The following is a 13276-nucleotide window of genomic DNA, read 5'->3' as shown; positions in this document are numbered from 1 at the left end:
TTATTGGGTGGCCTGAGGCTTTCCCTTGTCTCACCAAGAAAGCACGAGAAGTAGTTATCATCATTGTTATAATCTGTGTCGCTTTTGGCTGTCTTAAACGAGCTGTGACATGATCTAGTTCAAGTGAAACTACTAAAAGAATTAATAGCCTCAAACAGAAAGGGGGGAATTGATAGCATATGTCCATACATTCTGTATGGTATGTCTAAATATTTTTATGGGTTTAATATTTTGTACCAGCCGTGGAAACTGATTTGCTGCTAGATGACTGTAAAGGTGAGATTTGGCAAATAATTATTAGAAATCTTACACTAACACTATGATTGAAACAGTAGACAAAAGTGTAGTCAAGTAATTAACAAGTAGAGGTAGTTACTCATAAGTTTTACAGTTCTTTGCTCTTATGACTGGATGTTCCTGTACATTAGATAAGAAATAATATTGAAACTGACCATATGTGACTGAAACCATGTTAAGCTCCAAGATCAAAGAACAAGGATGACCAACACAGACTTGAAGGTCAGCCAACAGAATTTCAAACGGGTCGGTGGTCGCAAAAGCAGCCCTTCGACTCAAATGAAGAACCATTGCGCATGATCGGACGTAGGCAGTACTGTGATAAACAGTTACAGTAATTTTTATATATCTATACTAATCTGATTAATAGGCAATTAGTTACTCCATATAACCTGTTTGTGCTGAAGCTGTGGCACGCACGCTATGTGGAATTATCCCCCGTGCATCCAGCGCTGCAATAAAGAATGCCTGCTTTCTAAAACTCCAAAGAGTCTTAGTGAGTATTTCTTTACAGGCCGTGAATTTCAGTATCACTAGTAGCTGGTATAGTGCTACGTTTTGGGTTCAGTATGAGAAGAACGTTGATAACAAACACTGACGTTTTCCGTTGTTGCTGAGTAGTGTTTGTACTAAGTCAAGGATTTTTCAGCTTCTCATGCCCAGCCAGCAAGAAGGCTGGAGGGACACAAGAAGCTGGGAGGGGACACAGCCAGGGCAGCTGACCCAAACTGGCCAAAGGGGTATTCCACACCAGGTGATGTCATGCCCAGTATATAAACTGGGGGGAGTTGGCCTGGGGGAAGCGCTGCTCAGGGACTAACTGGGCATCGGTTGGTGGGTGGCGCGCAATTGCATTGTGCATCCCTTGTTTTCTATATTCCAGTTCTTTTATTATTATTATAGCCATTTTATTATTGTTATTATTATCATTATTTGTTTCTTCCTTTCTGTCCTGTTAAACCGTTCTTAACCCACGAGTTTTACCTTTTTCCTTCGATTCTCTCCCCCATCCTACTGGGTTGGGGGGGAGTGAGTGGGCAGCTGTGTGGTGCTTAGTTGCTGGCTGGGGATAAACCACGACAGCCAGGCAGGGCTTGCAACTCACCTCGTGTCATGGTTTAATGCCAGCCGGCAACGAAACCCCACGCAACCGCTCCCTCGCTCCCCCGCCCCCAGTGGGATGGGGGAGAGAATCGGAAGGGCGAAAGTGAGAAAACTCGTGGTTGAACAGCCCCCTCTGCCAACCTCCCCTCTAGTTTTATTACTGAGCATGATGTCAAATGGTCTGGGATATCCCTTGTGCCAGTTGGGGTCAGCTGTCCCAGCTGGGTCCCCTCCCAACTTTCTGCACACCCCCAGCCGCCTCGCTGGTGGGGCAAGGTGAGGAGTGGGGCGAGTGCAGGGAAGTGTGGGGGGGGTGAGTTTGGGGAGGGGGGCAGAGTTTGGGGAGGGGGGCAATTTCCACAGTGGTTGCTTTATTTTTTATTAATTTTTAGTTGTTTTTGCTGTTAATGTTGGACCATTTTCTATAGTTTTGGAGGGGTGCTGCCACATCAAGTGCGATTCCTGGAGGACCAAGGGGCACTCCTGGGCCTTAGGGCGGCTTTGGCACGCACGGAGCGCCTTTTCTGGCACGCGAGCAGGAGGCCCCGGTGCCAAGCGCCAGCCACTCAGCCGACCGAGTCCAGCCACTGGCACTTGTGGGTTGGCCGTCGCTCCGGGACGGCGGGAGCATCCATTCGTCGCCGAGAAGCCAGCCCGTGTGCTGGGGAACCCGCCGGAGCCCTGGAGGTGCCGGTTAGTCCTCCGGGTGCAGGTCTCTAGGACCCGGCGCCCGCTTTCCTGCGTGATTTCGTTTCCCCACGCCCGTGGAACCTCTGGCGCGGGCTGCAGCCATGACAGCCAGCGGAGCACGGGCGCCATGGTGGCGCTGCCGTGGTTGCGGTTCTGCGTCCAGGTCGTTTCCCTTCGGGATAAGGGCTGCGGCCCGTGATCAGCAGGGGTGTTTGTGGGGAGGGCACTTAACTAAGGGGTGGGGGTGGTTTTTAATTAGGAGGTGAGACTCAGGCGGTGTGTGCTGGGGGGTATAATCGCGTTCCTTGCATATTTAAGCAATAGTTGTTATTTAACCAATTTTGCTAATTGCAGGTTACAGTAACCTCCTCTCATGATTATTCTGACCAGTAGTTACTCCAAGTTATAACAGCAAGTACTAGTATACGAAAGCATGACAGTCTAGTAAGAAAAAAAAAAAGTATAAAAATGACGAGTATTAGCACTGGTGCAGTAGTATTAAATGGAATACTCGTTGGCTGCAATTAATTAATTCCTTATATTATCTCATTATTCAATTGGCTAACATTATATTATCTAAATGGCCTAATTAAATAGTTTAATGTTAAAAAATACAGTGAATGAGTGGCTTGTACCCAAAGAGTGTTCCATTTACTACTGCTGCAAGAAAAATGGAAGAGGAGATAAAGCACAAAAAACAAGGGACTGACACAAAAGAAAAGTTTAATTACTACTCTAAATCGGGATTTCAGATTATGAATTAGAAACCTAATTAGGAATGCTTTAATTACCATGTATTGGCTTTGTATGGCAAGGTTTTGGTAGCACGGAGGGTTACAGGGGTGGCTTCTGTAAGAAGCTGCTGGAAGCTTCCCCTATGTTCGAGAGAGAGCCCATACCAGCCAGCTCCAAGACGGACCCGCCGCCGGCCAAGGCCAAGCCAATCACCGATAGTGTGGTAACACCTCTGTGATAACATTTTTAAGAAGGAAAAAAAAAGTTAGGACAGACGGAAACAGCAGCCAGAGAGAGGAGTGAAAACATGTAAGAGAAACAACCCTACGGACACCAAGGTCAGTGAAGAAGGAGGGGGAGGAGATGCTCCAGGCGCCAGAGCAGAGATTCCCCTGCAGTCCGTGGTGAAGACCATGGTGAGGCAGGCTGTCCCCCTGCAGTCCAGGGAGGTCCATGGTGGAGCAGATATCCACCTGCAGCCCGTGGAGGACCCCACGCTGGAGCAGGTGGGTTCCCAAAGGAGGCTGTGACCCTGTGGGAACCCCGTGCTGGAGCAGGCTCCTGGCAGGACCTGCGGATCTGTGGAGAGAGGAGCCCATGGAGCAGGTTTTCTGGCAGGACTTGTGACCCCGTGGGGGACCCACGCTGGAGCAGTGTGCTTCTGAAGGACTGCACACCGTAGAAAGGACCCATGCTGGAGCAGTTCATGAAGAACTGCAGCCCATGGGAAGGACCCATGTTGGAGAAGTTCGTGGAGGGCTGTCTCCCGTGGGTGGGACCCCACGCTGGAGCAGGGGAAGAGTGCGATGAGCCCTCCCCCTTAGGAGGATGAAGCTGCAGAAAATAACGTGTGATGACCGTAAACCCCATCCCTGTCCCGCTGTGCTGCTTGGGCGGGGGGTGTGTGGTAGAGAATCCGGGAGTGAAGCTGTGCCCGGGAAGAAGGGAGAGGTGGAGGGAAGGTGTTCTGAGATTTGGGTTTACTTCTCATTACCTTACTCTGGTTGATTTGTAATAAATTGAGTTAGTTTTCCCCAAGCTGAGTCTGTTTTGCCCATGATGATAATTGGTGAATGATCTCTCCTGTCCTTATCTTGACTCACAAGCTCTTTGTTATATTTTCTCTCCCCTGTCCAGCTGAGGAGGGGGAGTGATAGAACGGCTTTAGTGGGCACCTGGCATCTAGCCAGGGTCAACCCACCACATACCATAATTACAATAAGATTATTTTAATAAAGGTTTTATTTAATAAAATCAAATAAAAGATATTATTATAATAAACTACTCCCAATTAGTATTCTACTTCTACTTTGTAACTGGAAATTTTTATTGTGGTAATACTGTTTGGGCATTGTTAATGCATACATTTTAACATTCCTATTATTAAATAAGTAACAAGCATTAATGATGCCCAGTTAGCAATCTGTATGTTTTTAAAATTCAATTTAACTTTTTATTAATCAAACTTAATTTGCATTATTTTCATTTTAGCTCTACTTGGGACCCTATGATTCCAGCCCCCCCACCAAATGGCTCCTGCCAGGAGCCTGCTGCAGCACAGGCTCTTCATGGGGCTCACAGCTTCCTGCAGGCACATCCACCTGCTCCAGCATGGGGTCTTCCACAGGCTGCAGGTGGATATTTGCTCCACTGTGGACCTCCATGGGCTGCAGGGGGACAGCCTGCCTCACCATGGTCTTCACCATGGGCTGCAGGGGAAACTGCTCTGGCGCCTGCAGCACCTCCTCCCACTCCTTCTTCACTGACCTTGGTGTCTGCAGAGTTGTTTCTCTCATATATTCTCACTCCCCTCTCTCAACTGCTGTTGCACAGCACTTCTTACTGCTTCTTCAATGTGTTATTACAGAGGCACTACCACTATTGCCAATTGGGTTAGCTTTGGCCAGCCATCCAGCTCCAGTCCTTGGAGCCATCTGGAACTGGCTCCATCCAACATGGGACCAGTGTCTGGTATGTTCCCACAAAAGCCAACCCTGCAGACCCCCCTGCTACCAAACCCTTGCCACATAAACACAATACAAGGGTGCTTCACTTTCACACATTTTCATGTGAAACAATCAACCACTGCAGCAAACAAACAAAGGAAGTAGTGTAGTCTCTGTTATTATTGTATTCAAGCTTAGCTGCCTTTCTAGAAAGTTGTAATTTAGTCACAAATAGCCAGGCTAGATGAGTAAGTAAACCAGTGAAATTCCATGCCCTATGCCATAGAGATGCCAAGTCTATACTGTTACACACCTAGAGAAACAAAATTTCTTATGTACGAAGATTAGCTTGTTTTCCCTAAAAAATGCAGGAAATGCCACCCAAACTATTCCTTTCAAAAACAAGAAACCCCTCCATAAGTAAGGACTGCATTTGCAAAAATCCTTTCTAGCATCTACCTTTCAAATGTCACAAACATTCCCATGTATACACACCCCTTCCTAACTTTGTGGGACATGGGACTCCTTGCCAACCTGTTGGAAAGAAACCCCAAATATATGAACCAGAAATGCTTGAGTCGATATTGGCACCTAATTCCCAAGGAGGACCATGTCTCAAGTCACACCTTTTCCTTCAGTACATCCTAATAGCTAGCTTAGGCTGTTTCCCTATTAATATAGCAACCACTATAAATCATATTCCTATAAGCCAAACTGCCTTTGTGTTTCTGCTTAACTGACGCCAATAGGTAACAAAGCACATCACAGTCAGGCCTCACAACCAAGCTGGGAACTGAAATGGGTCTGAGAATCTCACTGCAGAGCTTCCCTTGTGACTTCACGTGTTTCATCACCATGGAGACGCACAGCTTACAAACACCACCATTCTTCAGAGATCACAGTTTGGCTATCAACAAATGCTGTCCAGGAAAACCAGGAACAGCAAGCCAGAAGCAGTTATTTGGAAAATCTGTGAAGACCACAGGAGCAGGAAAGGTCAGTGTTTTTTTTAAAAAAACCCACACTTTGTATAATACCATCTTTAGCAAGGCCTGTTTTTTCCATGCCGATTTAGTAATTTCTCTAACATTCATACAGCTCTACAATTGCCTTTCCCCTATAACTACACAATTAGTATTAAGTCAGTTCTACTACTTGTCCATTGTGACACCCTTCTACCTCTTCAAGTCTGTTTTCCAAAACAGAAGTGCACAGATTTCTGTACAGATTCTTATGTCTCCCTATACCCACTCTATTTCTGATGCAACTGCCACATTCCCAGCTTGAAACCTGTTCTGCTATTACTATGACAGGCGATTTCAGTATACTTATTCTATCTTGTTCACCTACCTACTTGAATTTTGCATATTTTCTTTAAAAAAGGGCCACCAGCTGTATTAGGATACAACTTTTATTAGGATGTATTAGGGTGCAACTTTTAGTTGCAAATGTTGATTAAAACCATTAGACTGAGCAGACTTCTCTCCAGTTCTAAATCCTTGATTGCATTGTTCCTCTTTTGAGTAAGTAGTTTAGAAATTCAGCACACAAAGTACTACTCACTCCTTTATTTTCTGATTATGTCTGCAAGAATCATTAATACTGATGCATTTTCCTTCCTTTAGTATCTGTTGTAGACTGAACTGTGCCTCTTATATTGCAGGTATCTCAGCACTTTTAAAACATAATGTTACATGTCAAAAAAAATTAATCCCCTCCTGAAATGAATGCTTAAAAAAAAAAATTAGCAAATTCTTAATGTAGGATTGTAGGCATAGTGCTCACACTGCCTGAATATATATTCAAATAATTATATTACCACTTACTGTTATTTCAACAATTCCTTGCCTCATTCAAATCACAAAAATTATGTCTAATTACTAGACACCCCTTTCCTATGATGTATTATCTTTTAATAACAATATATACTGAAGATGGATTTTTAAAAGCACTACATAGGCATCGACCATTATTCCGTCACCTTCACTTGGTGATCTCACAAATGTTTCAAAACATGTATTAACTTATTTCTCAAATTCAGGAAGCATCTAGCTGTATCTACCAGCGTGAACCTGTGCCACACAGACAACAAGACCAACAAAAGCAATATTCTGAACCTAAAGGAAAAAGCGTGGATTTCAGACATGTACAGCTTCTATCTTGTTGCTGCGCTTCATCATTTGTTATTCAGTAATGTTTGACCCTTCCGAAAAACAATCCTGTGCTCTAAACTTGCATCTTACTGTGGCCAATTTTACTAGCAACTTGGTAAGTTTTACCATTATTTGCACTACACGCATGTTTTCTCATCTGGGATGTTGTTCTCTTACCATGGAAACCTGGGTGTACATCTAAGAATAAGCACAGAGGTCCTATCCTCATGTATATGGTACCTAGTCCAGAGCTGGCTCTTCCTGCCACCTGCAGTCCCAACCTCTCTGATTGGTCAAAGTTATCTCACTGAGTCTTTTGCACTCCATTACAAGTTACCCTCATAATTTCCTGCAGAACAGATAGCTCTGGCACACTACAAATTAGCTTCTATCTTTTGGCTGCTATGATGAACGTACATGAAACAAGGATCCAGGGCACCATTATCACCCTTTCACAGAATCCCAGAGTCACAGATGGTTGAGGTTGGAAGGGACTGCTGGATGTCATCTGGTCCAAACACCCTGCTCAAGCAGGGTCACCTGGAGCAGGTTGTCCAGGATCATGTCCAGACAGCTTCTGAATATCTCCAAGATATTTCAGTATCTTTATTCTTGCTCTCTGGGGCCACTGAAGTTTCCCAGGATCCAGTAGGGGTATCCCTTCCATAGATGTTCAGTTTTCAGATGTAAAATAAGTGGAGATTTATATAAGGCACTGTGGGGGTGGGGGGTGCCTTTGCAACTGAGTTCACTTCCCTCCTTCCTCTCCCAGTCTACAGCTGTTTATCAGTACAGACAACTCCTAAGGGGATGCACACTGCTGGGGAGGGGGGGAAGACAGGATAACTGGAAAAAGGTAACTGCCTGTGTGCACTAACACTAGCACTTGCTCAGCACTGGTGAGGCCACACCTGTAGTGTGTCAAGTTCTGGGCTCCCCAGTATGAAAGACATGTAGCTACTGAAGAGAGTACCAGGAACATGGTTAAGGGACTGGAACATCTCTCATCTAAGGAAAGGTTGAGAGAGCTGGGACTATTTAGCCTGGAGAAGAGAAGGCAAGGGGGGATCTTATTAATGTATATTGATAACTGAAGGGAGGGTGCAAAGAGGACAGAGCCAGGCTCTTTTCATAGAATCATAGAATTGTTTAGGTTGGAAATGACCCTTAAGATCGAGTCCAACCATTAACCTAGCACTGCCAAGTCCACCACTAAACCATGTCCTTAAGTGCCGCATCTACACCACTTTTAAATATCTCCAGGGATGGTGACTCAACCACTCCTCTGGGCAGCCTGTTCCAATGCTTGACAAACCTTTTGGTGAAGAAACTTTCCTAATTTCCAGTCTAAACCTCCACTGGCGCAACTTGAATCCATTTCCTCTCGTCCTATCACTTGTTACCTGGGAGAAGAGACCAACCCCCACCTCGCTACAACCTCCTTTCAGGTAGTTGTAGAGAGCGATAAGGTCTCCCCTCAGCCTCCTTTTCTCCAGACTAAACAGCCCCAGCTCCCTCAGCTGCTCCTCATAAGACTTGTGCTCCAGGCCCCTCACCAACTTGGATGCCCTTCTCTGGACATGCTCCAGCAACTCAGTGTCTTTCTTGTAGTGAGGGGCCCAAAACTGAACACAGTGTTCGAGGTGTGGCCTCACCAGTGCCCAGTACAGGGGAACAATCACTTCCCTGCTCCTGCTGGCCACACTATTTCTGATACAGGCCAGGATGCCGTTGGCCGCCTTGGCCACCTGGGCACACTGCTGGCTCATATTCAGCCAGCTGTCAACCAACACCCCCAGGCCCTTTTCCACCAAGCAGCTTTCCAGCCACTCTTCCCCAAACCTGTAACGTTCCATGGGGTTGTTGTGACTGAAGTGCAGGACCTGGCACTTGTCCTTGTTGAACCTCGTACAGTTGGCCTCAGCCCATCGATACAACCCGTCCAGATCCCTCTGTAGAGCCTTCTAAGCATCGAGCAGATCAACCCTCCCTCCCAACTTGGTGTCATCTGCAAACTTACTGAGGGTGCTCTCGATCCCCTCATCCAGATCATTGATAAAGATACTAAAAAGAACTGGCCCCAAAACTGAGCCCTCAGGAACACCACTTGTAACCGGCCACCAACTGGATTTAACTCCATTCACCACCTACCCAGCAAAGAGTACGCCTGTGCAAGCCATAGGCAGCCAGTTCCTCCAGGAGAATGCTGCGGGAAATGGTGTCAAAGGCTTTACTGAAGTCTAGGTAGACAACATCCACAGCCTTTCCCTCACCCTCTAAGCAAGTCACCTTGTCATAGAAGGAGATCAGGTTAGTCAAGCAGGACCTGCCTTTCCTAAAGCCCTGCTGACTGGGCCTGATCACCTGATTGTCCTGTACGTGCCGCATCATGGCACTCAAGATGATCTGCTCCATAACCTTCCCCGGCACTGAGGTCAGACTGACAGACCCATAGTCCTCCAGATCGTCCTTCTGGCCTGTCTTGGGTGTCACATATGCTAACTTCCAGTCAACCAGGACCTCCCCGGGTAGCCAGGGCTGCTGATAAATGATGGAAAGTGGCTTGGTGAGCACTTCCACCAGCTCCCTCAGTACCCCTGGATGGATCCCATCCGGCCCCATAGACATGTATGTGTCTAAGTGGTGTAGCAGGTCGCTAACCACTTCCTCCTGGATTATGGGAGATTCTTTCTGCTCCCCGTCCCTGCCTTCCAGCAGCTCAGGGGGCTAGATACCCAGAGAACAACTGGTCTTACTATTAAAGACTGAGGCAAAGAAAGCATTAAGTACCTCAGCATGACCTGATAGGACAGATTCACAGAACCACCAAATAGTTGAGGCTGGAAGGGACCTCAGGAGATTGTCTAGTCCAGCCCCTTGCTCAAGCAGGGTTAACCAGAGCAGGTTGCTCAAGACTGTGTCCATGGCACACATTCCATAACCGGATCTGGGAGGATGTTTCTTTAGCCATTATCCCCTTTATGGTCATTCTTTGACTCTCTCTGTATTCATAAATACTTAGTTATCTGTGTCATATCTCAAATGACATTATAGTCAAGACGATGTCCAAGAAGATACCAGTTTATGTTACCTCAGGCAGCAGAAGGATAAGAATGTGGTCACTCTCCAAAGTGAGTAGATGCCTTGATTGATCATTGAAGCCCTAGGTTAAAATTGGTGGCAACATTTCCTTTTCTGCTCTCATTTTGTAAGACAATACTGACTTAACTTTCTAAATCCAGGAAAAGGATGCAGCTATCTCTTCAAATACAAATACAGGAATCTAACATTGATGGAGGGACAGGGCTTAATGTGTACTACTGTCCATAACATTTTCTACAGGTAGCTTCCAGTCCAGCATGATGACTTAGCAGTTGTATTTTAGAATTTGCTTTATGAATTTCTAAGTTTCAGGCATGTCTCTGTTAGTACTTCAGTACTTACCTGCTGCTGAAGTTTTATGGACAAGATCTACTGCCTACAGAAAGACAGTACACAATACACAGCCATAATAATTCACCAGTGGAATTTGACTTTGTACTCCAAACTACAGAAATAACACAACTTTATATGACAAAAAAGAAGTCTTAAAAAGATGTGTATTTTTAGATTAGCAGAACTACTCCTCCATTAACTAGGAATGTAAAAATGCACATGCACATGTGCATGTGTGCTTCAACTCAAGACATAGACCAGACATGAAAAATTTTAGGTGAAACATTTTAGCTGCCAAAATGATCAGTTGAAAACATAAGAACATAAGAGGGTATGACTGGGGAAAAAAGCAACAGTCAAACATGTGGCATAAATGCTCGCTTAGAATTTGTAATTTTTCATTCTGTTACAGCTTGCCAGAGTTTGATACTCCCAGTGTGGAATATGGCATCCAAGACAAAGCAGATGAAACAAGATACCACGCGTGCTGGGAAAAACAAGCAAGAAGCAAGAACCAAGAATGGAGATATATCCAAAGGAATAAGTGACATGGAAACACTTGTCAAAGAGAGGAAATTGTACTTGCAGAAGGAATACAAGATTCTCACTGAACATATGAACATATACATGGGAAGACTGGAGCATTTCCTGCAGGAGAACAAATTTCTAGAAAAGGAAGCCCAACGGAATCAGGAAGAGAGCAATGCTTACCTCTCTTACATAACAAAACACAGCCAGAAGTGCCAGAATCTGATAATAACACTAAATGACCAGAATCACACTGATCTGTCTCAAGTTCGGATGCAGAAAGAGAAGGTAATCTCACAGTATACAGAAAAAGAGAAGGAGGTAAGGAGCGCTCTGATGAACATGGAGACAAAGTACTCTCTTATGAAAAAGGAGGTTGAAGACCTGCAGCCTTTCAAAGATCCATCTGTTCAGCTGGAACAGATGAAAAAGATTAAAGAGCTGGAGAAGGAATTGTTGGTCACAAAGATACAGCATTCAGATGAAATGCAGAAAATCAAGAGCAGATTTCTGCACGCCAAGGCTGACTGTGAGATGGACTTTCATCAGAAGATCCAAGTTCTCACCAAGAGAGCAGAAGAAGCAGCAATACAATCTCTAATTCAGTATATCAAACAAGTAAAAGCAGAGAATTGGCATCTGCACCAGGAATTGCTCAGACTCATCCAATACTCAAAAATCCTTAAAGAAACCAAAGTTCAGCTGAGAGAACAGCAGCAGCAGCTTCTTCGTGAGAACAAATACACTCAGGACATGGCACACATGCACCACTGGTTACACCAGCATGAGGCACACAACACAAATGGCGAAACCTCCAGCTCTCACAGCCTGTTCAGATGTGCCCATTAACCTAAAAAAACACTTCTCCACTCCTTGCTCATGCCAATATATCAGTAGACATAGCTGGACTGTCAGCTGTTGCCACTATTAGTTAGTTAGCAGAGTATACAGAAGTAAGTGTTCTGCAGGTGGATGAAAGGATTGATTTACATAGCTCATGCTCAGCATGCAATCCAGATCTTAAAAGTAACCTCAGCTTTAGCTTTCATGACATCTGTATTAAGACATTTGAAACTGCAATCCTTTCACATCCCAAAATAAACAATGACATTTTCTCTTTGAGATCAGACTTTGATGTTTCATTAATTAGTAATTTACCATGGGCAAATTATATTCTTAGACATAGTGAGGCAATCTCTATGTTACTTTTCACTACAAACTACATCTACTGATACCATAGTATGAACCAATGTCGGCCAGCTCTTCCTTTCAGCAACGTTCATTTTCCCAAATCTTCTACATGGCAAGGACTTTATTTTACCTTCTGCTAGTCTCCAAAGGACAGAAAATAAATATGCAAGCAACCAAATCCTTTAAACAATATAAGCAGTTGAGGTATTTGACCGTTGGTCATAACTATCAATAAAATACATTCACTGAATATATTCTTAGCAACTTTTACTTTCTTCTCATTCTTTTCTTGCTTTAGTGTTTCACTTGAGAAGCAAGACGTAGAGAGTTCTGTTTCTAATAAGCTGCTGCTACCTTCACTTTCCAAGTTGAACACTTCTGGATTTTGATTACCTCATCAACAATGACACCAGAGGTCGCCCTTACTTTAAGTTTTAACACTCACACAGGGATCTTTCATAGAGAAGCAGACCTTAGCTGAGATTGGAAGAGACCTCAAAGAAGGGTCAAGCAGAGCAGGGCCACTTTCAGTGGCTTTTGAGTATCTCCAAGGATGGAGGTTCCACAGCCTCTCTGTGCAGCCTGTTCCAGTGTTTGACCACACTTAACAGTAAAACAAGTTATTTCTTACATTTAAATGGAATTTCAATTCCATCACAAATTTCAATTTCAGAACAGTCCGGCTCTGTCTTCCCCCCCTGCTCTACCTGATATTTAAACACTTTAGTAAGATCCCCTAAGCCTTTTCCAGGCTAAACAATCCCAGCTCTCAGCCTCTTCCTGTATCACAGATGCTCCAAGCCTTAATCATCTTTGTGGCCCTTTGCTGGACACAATCCTGTATGTCCACATCTGTCTTATACTGGGGAGCCCAGAAGCATACAAGATACCCTAGGTGTGGTCTCTCAGTGCTGAGTAAAAGGGAAGGATCACCTCCTTCAAACAGCTGGCAAGGTTCTTCCTAGCACAGCCCGGGATGATGTTTGCCACCTTTGCTGCAAAAGCATATCTGCTGGCTCATGGCCAACCTGGTGTCCACCAGGACCTCCCGGTCCTTTCCTGCCAAGCTGTCTTCTAGCGTGATAGCTGCCAGCCTGTACTGGTGCAGGGGATTATTCCTCCCCAGCTGCAGGACTTGCCTTTTTCCAGTGATGAAGCTCACAGGGTTCCTGTTGGCCCATTTCTCCAGCCTGACAG

The 13276-nt window shown here is 44.9% G+C and overlaps 1 protein-coding gene across 1 annotated transcript; it reads left to right on the top strand.

The window, feature by feature from the left end:
• The first annotated feature begins 5664 nt into the window (after nt 1-5664).
• On the top strand, nt 5665-12272 carry CCDC166 (coiled-coil domain containing 166). The gene is made up of 3 exons (XM_075024455.1): nt 5665-5768; nt 6814-7040; nt 10773-12272. The coding sequence occupies exon 3, from the start codon at nt 10805-10807 to the stop codon at nt 11735-11737; it is 933 nt and encodes a 310-aa protein (XP_074880556.1). The 5' UTR covers nt 5665-5768; nt 6814-7040; nt 10773-10804; the 3' UTR covers nt 11738-12272.
• Nucleotides 12273-13276: the final 1004 nt, after the last annotated feature.

Source organism: Buteo buteo, chromosome 3 (genome assembly GCF_964188355.1).
Source record: "Buteo buteo chromosome 3, bButBut1.hap1.1, whole genome shotgun sequence".
NCBI lineage: Eukaryota > Metazoa > Chordata > Aves > Accipitriformes > Accipitridae > Buteo > Buteo buteo.
Note: the sequence above shows the minus strand (reverse complement) of the source record. Positions and strands in the feature narration are given on the sequence as shown.

What these genes read in the sequence shown, in the direction of transcription:
- CCDC166 (XM_075024455.1), top strand. Translation starts at nt 10,805, where the DNA reads ATGGCATCCAAGACAAAGCAGATGAAACAAGATACCACGCGTGCTGGG.